The sequence below is a fragment of the Hemitrygon akajei genome, chromosome 22 (genome assembly GCF_048418815.1).
Source record: "Hemitrygon akajei chromosome 22, sHemAka1.3, whole genome shotgun sequence".
Lineage (NCBI taxonomy): Eukaryota > Metazoa > Chordata > Chondrichthyes > Myliobatiformes > Dasyatidae > Hemitrygon > Hemitrygon akajei.
This window is the reverse complement of record NC_133145.1, coordinates 56,395,063-56,409,797: the sequence shown is the minus strand read 5'-3', so window position 1 is coordinate 56,409,797 and position 14,735 is coordinate 56,395,063. Positions and strand designations below refer to the sequence as shown.

The window sequence follows — 14,735 nt, the reverse complement described above, 5'->3', positions numbered from 1 at the left end:
TACGGATAAAACTCCAGCTAACTGGGAAAAATCTAGAAATAGTTGCTGCATTTTAACAAAGGGCATTGGCAGCTCACCCGCTATATTCTACTGTGAAAAAACAGCAGTGAAACACTCTCCCTTAACAGGTTGAGGAGACAGCATCAGATGAAGACTTCAAATTCAGAGCTTCTTTTTTGTTTGTTTGCGAGTAATATTAAAGGTTACAGCATCAAGGTTTTTGTAACTTTATTGGCCACATACATGCATAAGGAATTTCCTCTGTATTTTGGCATGACATGCAACAAAATATAACAACAGTCAACAATTATTAGAATAAAGAATTAAATTAAAATAAACTTGGGCATTAAAGCATGGATATTTTGGTGCATAAGAATTTACAACGTAAAGAGCCTTATAAAATGTGGTTTGAAGTGTTTACAGTAGTGAATTACTCAGAAACCAGGAGGAAGCATTTGGAACAGGCACGTTTGCTGAATGGGTAGTGTCCAAAGTAATCAGAGCCCAAACCTTAGTTGTTGACAGATGGGACCAAGTTTACTGTTCATAACTTCCTGCAGAATATCCATGGAATTTAAAACTGGTAGAACATATAATGGATTACTGATGCTGTTTAGTGTTAAAATGGAATCAGTATATAGTTATAAATACCTGTGAAAAACCTGGCAGTGCCACACTGTAGGGCCTGGGTTTGAAAGAGTTTGTACTGGATGTAGGATGAGAAGTCATTCTTAAAGGAGAGCTGTAGTCAGGTGGAGGGATGGAGAGGTCTTCTTTCTGTAGAAGGTTCCCTGTGCTGCTGCTTTTTGCGTGGTTCAAACTGTAGGCAGAAACAAGGACACACTTATTAAAAACCTAGTTATGCTTCAAACATACCTTTTTAACTGTGAAAGAAAGCAATAAACAGAATGTTTGAAATGGAGCAGGATTATCAAAGCTAAACATTCAAACGTACAACTGTCCCCATAAAGTCCACTATGGAAAATGGATCCTGACTGTGTGCTCAAGACTTAGCCTAATCACAAATAGGTAAGATGACAAAACTGAGGAAGTGTGGCATTTTTGGTGTTCTATTTTGCAAGTAATATATCAGAGTGTGGCTGCCCTGCTTCCTCTTGTGGAGATCAAAGATTCTCATTGCAATATTTCAAGTCATAACCCCATATTTATCCCTAAATCTGCTGATCAATTTGCTGTGTTGCTAGACTCCACATAGGGTACAAGGAGGACCCGTTGAAATTATTATGGGAAGAACAAGTCAAAGAAAGACTTTGCTAATCCTGCACCACATCAACTTCAATGAGGACTGTAGACTGGCAGGTAAGGGTTGCTAGGTTTCTATTTTTCTAAAAATAATTGTGAAGTTTATTTTTAAGATGCTTTTAGTCATTTCGATGATTTTTGAAAAGTACTTAATGATTGAATGAAATTTTAAAGTGATCCAAAAATATTCAGCTCCCATGAGTGGTAAAGCTGGGAGCTATCAATGCCTTCTGGGGTATTTCAGGGGAAGAGATTCCTCAGGGCATTTTCAGAGGACAAAATGCCATCAGACCAGGCTGCTGGAGTCAAGCTTGCTTCAGCCAGTAATACAGAGCTTACATGGATACAAAGACTAACTTTGGGCAAGGAGTCCAAGTTTGTAGAACCTAGCCCATGATCTGGTCATTAACACACTGCGGGAGCTTGCTGAGTGCAAAGTGGCTGTCATGAATTACCCTTCAAAATTACCTTATCAACAGTAAAGCACCACCTCCAGGTGTAATATATAGGTATCTAAGTTTTCTATTTAAAACTGGATTTTTACTTGTATTAGTTTTTTTAATAGCAGGTATATACAGTGTTAACTAAAGTGATTCAGTAGGATTAATGCTGGTTCTATGCTTCAAGCTTACTTTCCTGCCTGAGCTGATGTTTAATGAGAAGACTTAGAAGTACACCAAATGGTCTACATCATTGGCAGTTCTTCCACATACTTGAAGTTGGCTTTGCTAAAAATATTCACTTTGTAAACTGGGCTGAGTCACCAAGGAGGATATTTTCCACAAAAATTCTTACTCAAGGAAGAAGACACACTTTTAAAAATAAGTTTAAAATAACTAAAAGTACAGACAGAAATAGCTAAAAACAGATTCTAGGTATAGATAGGTGTGAAGATCTGAAAGAGGCAATTACTTAATAAACTTGCAGGAGCCTTAGTAGGAAAACCATCAGTGCCTCCACTGATGTTCATCCCACTGCATCAGCAGTTAGTTCATTTGCGTTATAATTATATTATTTCACTGGTTATTAGGAACGCTTGTTCAGGCAGAATGCCAAGGTGGATTAAAAAAAAGTCCTAGCTTAGCCATTATTGTAGTGTTGCTTTGAGTGCTGTTTGCTGACCAGCATCGTCAACTCATTATCAAGTCACACTAATCAATAAACCAAGCCATTTGGTAAGTTGGCAATCTAGCATAATGAGCACAAATTGTGCAAGAGAAATTATCACTTGTCATAGATTTAATTTTAAAATGATGAATAACTCTTAAATGCAGCCAAATTATTCCAATTTCTGTGTCGAATCAATCTACTCAATTGAACTCAAAATAAATGGCTCTTGGATGACGTAGGTGGCATAGAATTTTTTTTATATCAAACGATTCCCAAGAATTTAGCTTGACATAACTTTGAGCAGTTATATGAAGCACAACAGATGCTCACTTACACAACACAGTCACTGAATGAAGCAAATATTGATTTAATGTATGCAATGAAACAAAATGGACAGGCTGGCTATCACAGTCACAGAGGAACAGGCCCCCTCCCAAGGATAGTGGTCCAGGTGGGTAAGTAGAACAACTTTCACCTGCTTCTAGATCAACTGGATATGAGTTAATTACAAGCTACTTTTCTTTTAACTATTCAGAAAGCTTTGATCAAGTGCTTTAAAAATGTAAATTATAAAAGCTATTTGAACAAATATCCACAGAAGTACTTGCTTTGTGAGGTGGATATAACAGATGGCTCTGAAATGATTTTGAGAGTTTAAATCCATGGATGTACCATACATGCTAAAAAGCACTAGAATGTAGCAATGTGAGACAAAAGGGTTCCAAAAATGATTGGAGAGGCATTAAGCTGAGGTGTAAATCAAAGTTCTAGTGCAGGATCAGGCTGCATCTGTGAAAACACAGGAGTGGTTGATGTTTCAGGTTTGAACACTGAATCAAGTTTCGACCCGAAGCATGAACCATCCCTCTGCCTCTACAGATGCCAGACACATCGAAATACTCCTGTATTTTGCTTTTGGCTCTAAAAAGGCTTGCAAACAAAATCGAAAAGGAAACTTGGCACCTCAGAAAAACTGAGACAAGGCTTGGTTTGTAGATAAACAAATTAAAAACTGGACGCACATTTCTGACATGACATGCAAACTAATGAATTAATACAGAAGCCGTAGTAATCCTTTTTATAAAAAGTTTCAATTATTCCACTTTTTAGGTCTTAAACTTGACTCTTACACCAGAATAAGCACGAAGAGCAAAGCCCAATTAGCAGTGGAGATGTGTAGGAAACGAAAATTTAGCTACAGACCAGAATTAATTGGAAAATTAAATCTTTGAAAGTGAATAGTCATTCAATCTACAGCTCAAAAAAATGTTAGGTGTAAAGTTGTCATCATCAAGGCTAGTACAACCATGAAGCTTAATTATTACCATTAATGTTAACACAGCACACTGGACTATTAATACTTTGTGACATGAAGATAGCAGACACACCTGTTATGGTCCATACAAGATTTAGCAGTACACAGTGAAAAAGAAATCACCTTCCATAGAGGAAAAGCCTATTTAATGTTGTACTCGAAGAGGAAGAGGCACACCTCTGGCCAATGAATAATGTGAAATGCAGACAAAGAGGGGGCACCAGGAAAAAAAAACACATTGGGCTAGTGTGGAGAAAATAGAGAAGGAATATAGTACATCTCCAAAGATACGATTTATTTTTAAGTAGCCACTTACCTATGTAAAATTTCGCTCATTCCACCTTGCATTATACGGGTATAAGAGAAGGGAAACCAACCACGCCTGCAAGCAGAATGACAGAATAATTTCTCAATAATAGAAATAATAAGACATCTCCAATTCCAGCAAGCAGAAGTTCAGTTGGCAATGTCTCGGAATTCATAGTCATTTGACTTTAATAGCAATAAATTGGACTTGACAGAAACATTAATGCACAGTACATGGTTACTTACATCCGTGTCTTTTCATTTTCACCATAATGCCAGCCATCCTTGGCCTCAGGAACCAATAATGTGATGACATCACCTTCATTAAAGCTTAGCAGCGTACCGTTGCCTCTTGCCTGATGTGAAAAGATAGCTTGCACTTTGGTCCTTCCATTCTTTTCCAACCCAGCAGCCATTGAGCTTGACCGGGGCAAAGTCCTGTTCTCAGCTGAAGAGCAAGACAAGATAACTTCACACAGGGGACAAAGTATAGGAAGAGTCTCTTATTTAACATGAGGGTTTGACAGATAGGAGCCAAAAGACTCCCCCCCCCCCCCCCCCACCCCAGCTGCAGGGTATTAAACCTGGAACTATACACCAATTCGGATCGAGACAAGGAAACATTCCTTTACTGATGATCTTTGGGATGGTCTACCTCAGTGACGGGCAATCCTCCATTGTTTAGTTTAAGGCTGAGATTTTTGGACATCAAAAGATTTATAGCATATAGAGATCAGATTGGAAAACAGAAGAGGCAATGGTAATAATTACAGCAATCATATGAGATGGAGATATAGTGGAAAAACTGAAGCATTGTAGAAGGGATACTGTCAGAATTACTGTATTGATAATCTTTAAACTACAATTAAAAATATATTAATAGAGCATGACTGAATACCTTCATTTTAAGGTCTTGACTTTAGCTTCAAAATAACACTATTAACCCTACCATTTACTTTTGAAACAGCAGTCTTGATCCCGTGAGATGCCAAAATATTACAATGCAGCATCTAGTTTGACTGTAGATCCATTTATTTTAAACATTGTCAAAATTAAACCCCACTTTATGAACTTAAGTAGAGCACAAAGATATCAGAAGTACCGTCATGCATAAGGCAAGCATGTCACTTATCTATTAAATTCTCCCTGTCCAAAATATATTGAGTAGTCTTTTGGTAAAAAAATTAAGTAGTATCAAACTTTTGCCATACCGGAGAGTCACAATAATGACCTCATTAGTTCCATTTAGGACAGAGATGAGGAATTTCTTTAGCCAGACGGTGGTGAATCTGTGGAATTCATTGTCACAGAAGGCTGTAGTGGCCAAGTCATTGGGTATATTTATGCAGAGGTTGTTAGGTGCTCGATTATTAAGGGTGTCATAGGTTACAGGGAGAAGTCATGAGAATGGTGTAGTGAGGATTAATGAATCAGCCATGATGGAACGGCAGAGCAGATTTGATGGGCTAAGAGACTTATCTTGCTCCTACAGTATGTCTTACGATCTTATCACCACAGCAAGATGCAATGCAAAGGAATTAAATGCAGCTATTTTTATAACAGGAAGAACCTAAAATTTAACAGCACTGAGTGGTTAGATTATAATTGAAATGGTGATCGTCTGGTACTATAAATGTAGAAGTTTAACTACCACTAGATTCCCTTGATTGTAGGTGATAAGCAGCATTTTTCATTTGCACCTTGCTGCCCAAGTGTGTTAAGGAGTGTAAGAGTTAAGTATATTTTGCACTACACGTTATCAGGTCCACGCCTCATTAAATACTGTTTATGACTAAAATAGCATGCAAGTCAGTGCATGACTGTAGTTCAAGGTACACTTGGCAACACATTAAATATTTGCTCTAAGTATTATGCAATATCTAGATCGTTGGTCACTTACCTAACAAAGGGGTGGCTTTCAAGGGCATTGCTTTTCGTGTCGGCAATGTATTGGAGTAGACCTCACCCTGCTGTTTGGGAAGTTGGGGTGGTGACGGTGGCTTTGGTTGAGCAGAATTCTGATAGCCCACTTGATGCGAGTTGGATAGGTCACCATTAGGCACTACAGAAACATCCTGGCCTGTCATGCGCTGAAATAGAGACAAGAATAATTACTCAGTATCTGATATTGTGAAAATAAATTAGCTTTTTCAAAATATACAGTACATAATCCATACAACAGCATGATGAAGTCCAGAGGTAGCAGTATTTCTTTATTTATCTTCATTTGTAATGAAGAGATTTCATGACTTGACCCTCAGTGATCGGGGGCGGCATTGTATCATAATGGTTAACATTAATGCCATTACAGCATCAGAGACCCAGGTTTAATTCTGCTATTTGTACACTCTCCCCATAACACAGGTCTCCTTTAGGTGCCTGGGTTTCCTCCCACATTCTGAAGGCATACCTGTTATTGGGTCAATTGGTTACCTGGGTGTAATTGGGCGGCTCAAGCTCATCGGGCAAAAAGGGCCTGTTATGGTGCTGTATCTCTAAATAACATTCTAGCGTACGTCAAATATATTAAGAATCCAGATAAAGTTAAGTGCTTGAAAACTTTGGATGACAATTTGATCTTCAGTCACTTGAAGTGCAATACTTCAAAATGGATTTACTGTACATTATTAGTTAACTAAACAAACCTGAAGTAATTTTTTCTCCTTATAAAATCACTATATGTGTAATTAAAACAATCTGTTTTTAAACATCCATTTATTTTACCATAAAATTCAGTCAAAAGGTTCAATACCACATGGAAATTACACCACAGAAACTGGCCTTTTAACCAACTAATGCAAGCTAGTGTTTATTATTCACATCAACGTCACATAATCCCTTGTCTGATACATCCATTTTCCAAGTCTTGAATGCTGAAGTGATTTCTATTTGAACGCTTAAGTACTGTACATGTCCCACATCTGCGCTGAGCCCGAGGTCAAGCATGGATGTTACATCTCGGCTGTCTACACGATACGCATGCCAGGGCAGTATGATGTGGAGAGAGCAAGCTACTGCCCACGTAACAGTCTCCTCCTCCCGACGCAGCTGATGAATTCAAAGGAACCGCAGAGACCGATACAGTTTGGCACCACTGGCATTGCAGAAGTTGCCAGTCAACATTGAACTCAATGCCCATATCTGCACATCAGTTGTTTTTCCAGTTCAATGCTTGGTCGTAGACCTTTCAACCACACAAAGGAATTAGCTTGAGCACCTTTTGTCCTGGCTCTCATGTTTAAAGATCTTAATTAAATCACCTGTATTCTCTCAGCTAATGGAACTCAACTAATTTTTATTCTTTGTATTATATTTTATGCCTAACAGCATCCTGAGGAATTAGTGTTGTGCAGCCCAAACTGCCACAGCAATATTCCTAGAGAATGGTGTTCAAACATCTGCAACTTTATCAATTTACTCTGCCATCTGGCACTGTGTTTAGCTTATTATCAAGTTGCAAAAACTATCCTGCTGTTTTTAATAACTGTTGACACAGGATCAAATGTACAAAATGAAAAAGGGGAATGATAGGCTCGGTTCTTTATGCAATACTAAGAAAATAGAACAAAGAGCAGCACAGCCCCCTCAGCGAACAATGTTGTGCTGACATTTTAACCTACTCCAAGACCAATCTAACCCTTCCCTCCTACATAGGCCCCCATTTTTCTTTCATTCGTGTGAATATCTAAGAGTCTTTTAAATGTCTCCAATGTATCCGCCTCCACAACCATCCCTGGCAGGTGTTCCATGCACCTACCACTCTGTGTAAAATAAAACTACCTCTGATATCCCCCCATACTTCCCTCCAATCTTAAAATTATTCCCCTCATATTAACCATTAGGGTTAGCCCCAAGGAAAAGTCTTTGGCTGTCCTGTTATCATCTTGTACACCTGTCAATCCTCTTCCACTCCAAAGAGAAAACCCCTAGCTCACTCAACCTCATCTCATAAGGCATGCTCTCCAATCCAGGCAGATCCTGGTAAATCTCTTCTGTGAGCTCTCTAGTGCTTTCACATCCTTCCTATAACGAATGGACCACAAATCCAGGACCAACATCAACTTTCAAGAAATCTGGTATCCTCCCTTTAAGAAATTTAGCATTAGGTTTCAGTACAAAGCAAGCCAGTGAATCTAAGGGAAAAATACCTTTTGTAACTTACTCTAATTTATTATGGATGTGGTTTATTATGAGTCAACTATAGACATCACCAGTGAATCACTCTGCAACATACAGTATTACTATTACAACTAACTACAAAATACCAAGTGCTGAAACGTGCAATCAAATTATGCCCACTTCAATCAAAAAGATATGTTCACTCATTCTTATCTGCATTAAAAAAGCCATTAAATAACTCAAATGTTGTAGTGGCAGAATGGAAATACTGCCACTGAATTATTTTAGATATAGAAACATACCACCTCACATTCCACCAATCTGGTGGCATGAACAATGAATTCTCAAACTTCCAGTAATTGTGCTTCCTCCATCCCTCATTTTTCTTTTCCCTGTCTTTTCTCATCTCCTCCTGACCCAACTGGCCATCATAACTCTACATCAGCCACACACTCCTCCCTCTGGTTGCCCTTCCCCACATTCCTCCCTTGATTCCATGCTCCATTGCCCTTTATTATCATATTGCATCATCTTCGGTTCTTGTCACTTACCTTCCACCTTCTGACATCATTCCCTCTTCACCTGCCTCTCCTGGATCCACTTTTCACCTGCAGTCTTGCTCCATCACTTTTCTCCGCTTTTTTATACTAACTATTTCACTCTCTTTCTAGTTCAGATGAAAGGTCTTAACCCAAAACGTCGACTATCCAGTTCCCTGTTTCCATCCCCACCCAACCAGCTGCTAAAGCAGCTTTTTTGTGTGTAACATGGCTTCCAGACAAATCCAGGTACATATTAAATCAGAAAGAAACTTCCAGCATTCTGAAACAGCAAAACAAATCTACTTACATCTTTATCTGAATTTATTTATTTTTACCAGTAAAATAAAATCAGAAGGGCAACACAGTGCTCAGCCTGTCTGGGAAGAGTTCAACAAAACTGCTTAGATGGACAGAGTGAAAACTTTCATTCATGGTTGCATTATATTCTAATAAAAAAGTATGGATGCAATGTGCAGATTGATAAATCTCCTGAAAATCCTTCCCCTTGCCAAGTGTAGCATCTTGCAATTACTTTCCTGATCTGTTTTAGACTCAAGACACTTGATGTTTGTCGTCACTGCAAGCCAATATCTAGCTGTTGGGAGGCATTATTCATATCGGATGAAGCCAGTTATTTCCCTTGCTGCAACATTAAAGAAGCACTAGATTAAAAAAAATTGTTGGACTAAGCCAACTTATAACTGAAAGGATTCATCACCAAGGGTAGGTAGCTTAAGTAAAAGATCACCATGTTTCATTGAGATTTTTCTACTATTATAAGAGCGAATAAGGGACTAGATGTCCAGGGGATTCAAGGTAGCAATATGAAGTGCTGAGAAGCTCACCTACGCACTTGCTAATTAAATCCTGGTTCAAAATAAGCAGACAATTTATCTCATTAGAGGAGCAGCTCTAAATCTTATATAATATATATATATATATATATATATAAATAAACAGAGGAGCACATTTGAATGACATGCAATGCCTAATTCACAGGAATCCATACATCTAGGTAATGGCTTTGGTGCAATTCCCTGAACATTTTGAAAAATAATACTAATTAATGCCATATGGAAACTGTCTAACCTTTCCTTTTGGGAATTACTATAGAGAATTGCTAGAATATACTCAAACTTTAGTGGTGAACATTAAAATACTTGCATCCAAGTTGTAAATTCAGGAACAGTGCCTAAAATAGACTACGTGAATATCTAACACCCTGCCTGACCTCCATCCTCAGTTAACTACACAGAGTAAATAGAAATAATTGGACTTTTAACATACAATTTTCTCCAAAAGCAAAATGATTCCCATAAAAAAAACCCAGTAATTTTAGTTACAGCTCAGTTGGTAGCATCCTCATCTCCCAAGTTGTTTATTCAAACCCCGCCTCTGGGACTTGAGCACAAAAAGCTTAAGGGCAAAAAAAAACAGCAGATGCTGCAAATCTGAAATAAAAATAGAAAATGCTGGGAATACTCAGGTCAGGCATCACCCACACTGACAAAAACAGAGTTACCGTTTTAGGCCCCTTCATCAGAAATGCAGTCTGATGCTCTAACGAAGTGCAGTGGGTGTGAGAAATGAGATGTAAAATCAAAGTTTCATTTGCTCTTTTAAATAATACACAAGATCCTGGGCTGGTATTTCAAAAGGAGAGCAAAGGAGTTATCCTGGCTGTGTTGAAATATTTATCCCTCAAGCAACATTTATAAGATAAATTGTCTATTAGCAGTACTGCTTGAGAGCTTACTATGCTTAAACTGGCTGCTGCACTTCCTACATAATAGTGATATCACTCCAAGAGGTATTAGTTATACACCTTCTGTACCTAACAAAGTGGCCAGGGAGTGTTCATTACAGTATTGGTCTTCTGCTGGTGTAGCCCATCCACTTCAAGGTTCACTCTGTTGTACATTCAGAGATGTTCTTCTGCACACCACTGCGGTTATTTGGCTTTCTGTTAGCTTGAACCAGTCTGGGCATTCTTTTCTGACCTCTCTCATTCACCCAACGAACTGCCGCTTGCTGGAAATTTTTTGCACCACTCTCTGTAAACTCTAGAGACTGTTGTGTGTGAAAATCCCAGGAGATCAGCAGCTTGGATACTCTAACCACCCATTCGGGTACCAATAACCATTCCACAGTCAAAGTCACTTAGATCACATTTCCTCCCATTTATGATGTTTGTTCTGAACAACTGAACCACTTGACCATGTCTGCATGCTTTTATGCATTGAGTTACTGCCACATGATTGGCTGATTAGATTTGTATTAACGAACACGTGTACCTAGTGAAGTAGCCACTGTATATAGAAACACAATTCATGAAAAGCACTACAAAAATACCTTTACGATCGCACAGCAACTTCATGTGCTTAACTGTGCACGTACGACACACTTGTCTTCATAGACCAGGGCACAAAATATATTGCAATGTTACAAAATACTTGGAGTGCAGTTCTAGTCACCATACTGTAAGGAGAAAATGAGTATGCTGGAGAGAGTACAGAGATTCACTAGGATGTAGCCTGGATTGGAAGACTTTAGTTACGGGGAGTTAGATTGACTGAACATTTTACCCCAGAATAGAGGAGGATCAGATATGCCCTGACAAGAGTATGATGAGAGGTATCCACTTCTCATAAAAGATGGCCTTACTGAACACCAACATCACGAATTTCACCCAAGACTGAATGATGCATCAGAGTAATTCTGAGCTACAATTAATATGCCTTAGTCTTTTCTAGGAGGTAGAAAAGGACATACAGACTCATGTATGAAAGCTATTCAATTCCCATTAAAGAAAATACCAGAAGCCAAACTCTAACATCAGTTTCCAGGGGTAATGATTAGCTATAGTTTAAGAAAGGAACCAAGGTGGAAAATGTATGAATACTTAAACAATTTGGCAAACATTTCATTAAGTATTTAAGTGCAACATTGATTTATATTTTATGAATGTGTATTCCAGCTGTCTGTATATGAATACTCTCCCATTCAATGAATAAGAAGCCAGCAACATTTTACCTGCATAGTTCTTATAACCAGTATTCATGATTTTAAATGTTTGTAACTGTCATTTTACAGAAACAATCTGTCACAATGTTTTACAACCCTTTCTAAAGGCACCTGTCAAGACCTCATAAGCATCAAAAATATGGAGGTAACCGAGTTAGGTTGGGCTGTATTCAGTTTAATTATGTGGGGATTGACATTAATAACAATATTTAATAATCAAGTTCTGGGGAGTGCTCTCATTTCTATCTAATAAGGAATGCAACAAAACCTCTTGGTATAACTCTAACTCTGTGGAAAAATAATCTAAGATCACCTAAAGGTTGTCACATATACATCACACCATACAGCGAAATGAGTCATTTTGCATCAATGACCAACACAGTCCGAGAAGGCAGTCCCCAAGTTTCAACATACCCATAAATAACCCGTAGGTCTTTTTGGAATGTGGGAGGATACTGGACTACCAAGGAGGAAACCCACCCCTCCAAAGTAAAAAAAATTCTTGAAAGAAAATGATAAGCAAAGTCAGACTCCCATAAATTATATTTCTCATTATGCATTAAACATATCCATTTAGAATCAGGATAAAGGATTAAGGTTATTGCTCTGCCCATTGTCCATGCCAGCCAGAAATGAAGCCATTTAGGCTACTCTTACTTTCCAGCTGCTGGACAATAACTACATGGGTCAGCTGCTCACACAGATGTGATGTCTGCTTCAATCTCCACCATCCTGTCGGGCGGTGAACACCAGACCCCAAACTACTTCACTAGGTTCTTGGAAGCTTCCTGATATGTTAGGCATAAGTGGAAAGAGGTGATGAGTGTCCCGACAGAATTTATTAGTCAGCAAGATACTCATTTGAAACTGATAAGATTAAGTCAGTTTTACTTTCCCAATTACAAAATTGCCTAGACATGGCAGTGGTCCATTTGCAAATAGGCAAATCAGAGTTTTTTTTTTTAAGTGCTAGAAATACTGAACAAGTCAGAAAGAGAAAAAAATTGTTTGTGTCTCAAGTCAATAGCCTTTCTGACCAGTAACCAGTAGTTTGAATTATTAAGGTTAGTTTTATTTGTCACATGTACAGCAAATTATACAGGGGAGAACGTTTAAAAGCTAGACCTGTCAAACGTTACGCTAACTGCTAAGCTATCATACTGAACATTCCTTGAGCCAAAGGACAAAAACAACATGGAAAAGTATACATGATTTTTGATAATCCTTTTGGAATTACCCTGAGCACTTACAGTTAATGAAATACATTTTAAAAGATGTCACCACAATATAGGAATTTACAACACTGAAACAGTAATGCGATAGTAACCAAACGATTTGGCTTAGAGATTCTGCTTGAGGGATAAATACTGGCGAGCACATTGAGGAGAGCTGCCTTTCTATTTTTCGAAGCAGAAATGTGAAGTGGGGGGGAAGGGGGGTCTTCTAGGCTGACTAGAGATCAGGTAGTCTAACATTTCATCTGCAGCACTAGGGGAAATCAGCCAAATTTCTGAGTTCATGTCTCCAGAAGTGACTTGAGTTCATAATTATTTGTCTCAGAGGTCATACTGCTACCTATCAAACTATAATGGGAACAGAAGTCAACTAGTTAATAAATACAGCAGATTACTTGGTATTATAAAAGTTACTTTGCATAAATAACAGAGCTGTACAACTATATTACTGACAACAATAATTGCTACTTACAGAGTTGAGACCCATATTGCTTCCAACGAAGGGTGCAAGTTCTGGTGGTACAGGTAGAGGTTTAGCACCAGGAATGGGGTCGGAGATGATCAGCCCCGATTTGGCAGCGGCAGCAGGGTCAGAGGCAAGTGTTCCTCCATTGCCAGAGGACATCTGCTGCACCAATGATATTGCATGATCAGGAATTTTGGATGGGTCGCTGCAAGCCTGTTGCCAACCAGGAAGCTTTTGCGTTACCATGTCCTTGCCCTATAAAAGAAAACCAATTTAAAGAGTGAAACCAACAATTTCTAAGTAAAATATTTTAGGGTAAGTGCACACAAAATACTGAAGGAACTCAGCAGATCAGGCAGCATCTATGGAGAGGAATATATAGTTGATGTTTCAGGCTGAGACCATTCTTTAGGATTAACCAGGTTCTTGAGAGGTCAGTGCCTTAAATAGGTTGCAGGATAGTAGTGGAAGCAGGCAATTTGGTGGAGTTTAAGAGGCTTTTAATAGAAATACAACTATATAGGGAATAGAGGGATATGGACTATACATATTAGGAGGACATTTAGTGTAAATTGGCATTGAAGTCAGAATAATATTGTGGACTGAATGGCCCGTCCAGTGCTGCACTGTTCTTTGTTAAGGTAGGATGCATTTGCAAAGAAAGTTTCATTTTATGAAAGGTGGGTACTAGAGCAACTACAGGAGTTCTCCATTGCTTATGTGGAACTACTCCCACATTACACACTGTAAATACTAACACTCAAATAGAATGGAAAGAATCCATATCACAGCCTGTATTCAGTTAAATAATCTCATGCAGGATGACAACTGTCCCATAACCTCTACAGATTAGCCGCCCCAGCATCCAGGACACCTTCAAAAGGTGATGACTCAAAAAGGGAGCATCCATCAGTAAGGACACCAATCACCCAGGACATGTTGTTTTCTCATTGCTACCATCAAGGTGGTGGTACAGAAGCTTGAAGACACATGCTCAATGTTTCAGGAACAGCTTCTTCCCCTCCACCATCAGATTTCTGAATGGACGATGAACCCATGAACACTACCTCAGTACTCATTCGCTTTCCTTTTTGCACTACTTATTTAATTTTTCAAATCAAAAAATAAAAACTATAAATTATAATATGTATTGCAATATACTGCTGCTGCAAAACAAATTTCATGACGTATGCCAGTGATACTTAACCGGATTCAGGAGACATCCTTAAACACCAATAGAGCTGAGGTGTGATGACCAACTCCATGGAGACCTTGCTAACCTTAAGTAGTAAATTTAGTTACAAAATAATGACCTACTGGTATGTGTAGAACAAATCCCCACCACTAGGTGACCA

At 38.5% G+C, this 14,735-nt stretch overlaps 1 protein-coding gene across 3 annotated transcripts in view; it reads right to left on the bottom strand.

Moving 5' to 3' along the window:
- Positions 1-14,735, bottom strand: part of LOC140714757 (BAR/IMD domain-containing adapter protein 2-like) — a 90,481-nt gene that overhangs the window by 7,546 nt on the left and 68,200 nt on the right. For all 3 annotated transcript variants that reach the window (XM_073026289.1, XM_073026291.1, XM_073026290.1), the window contains 5 exons: positions 13,387-13,635; positions 5,895-6,084; positions 4,241-4,442; positions 4,005-4,070; positions 652-820 (listed from right to left, as the gene is read on the bottom strand). In XM_073026289.1, the coding sequence (XP_072882390.1) occupies positions 652-820; positions 4,005-4,070; positions 4,241-4,442; positions 5,895-6,084; positions 13,387-13,635 (876 nt within the window). The remainder of the gene's footprint in view (positions 1-651; positions 821-4,004; positions 4,071-4,240; positions 4,443-5,894; positions 6,085-13,386; positions 13,636-14,735) is intronic.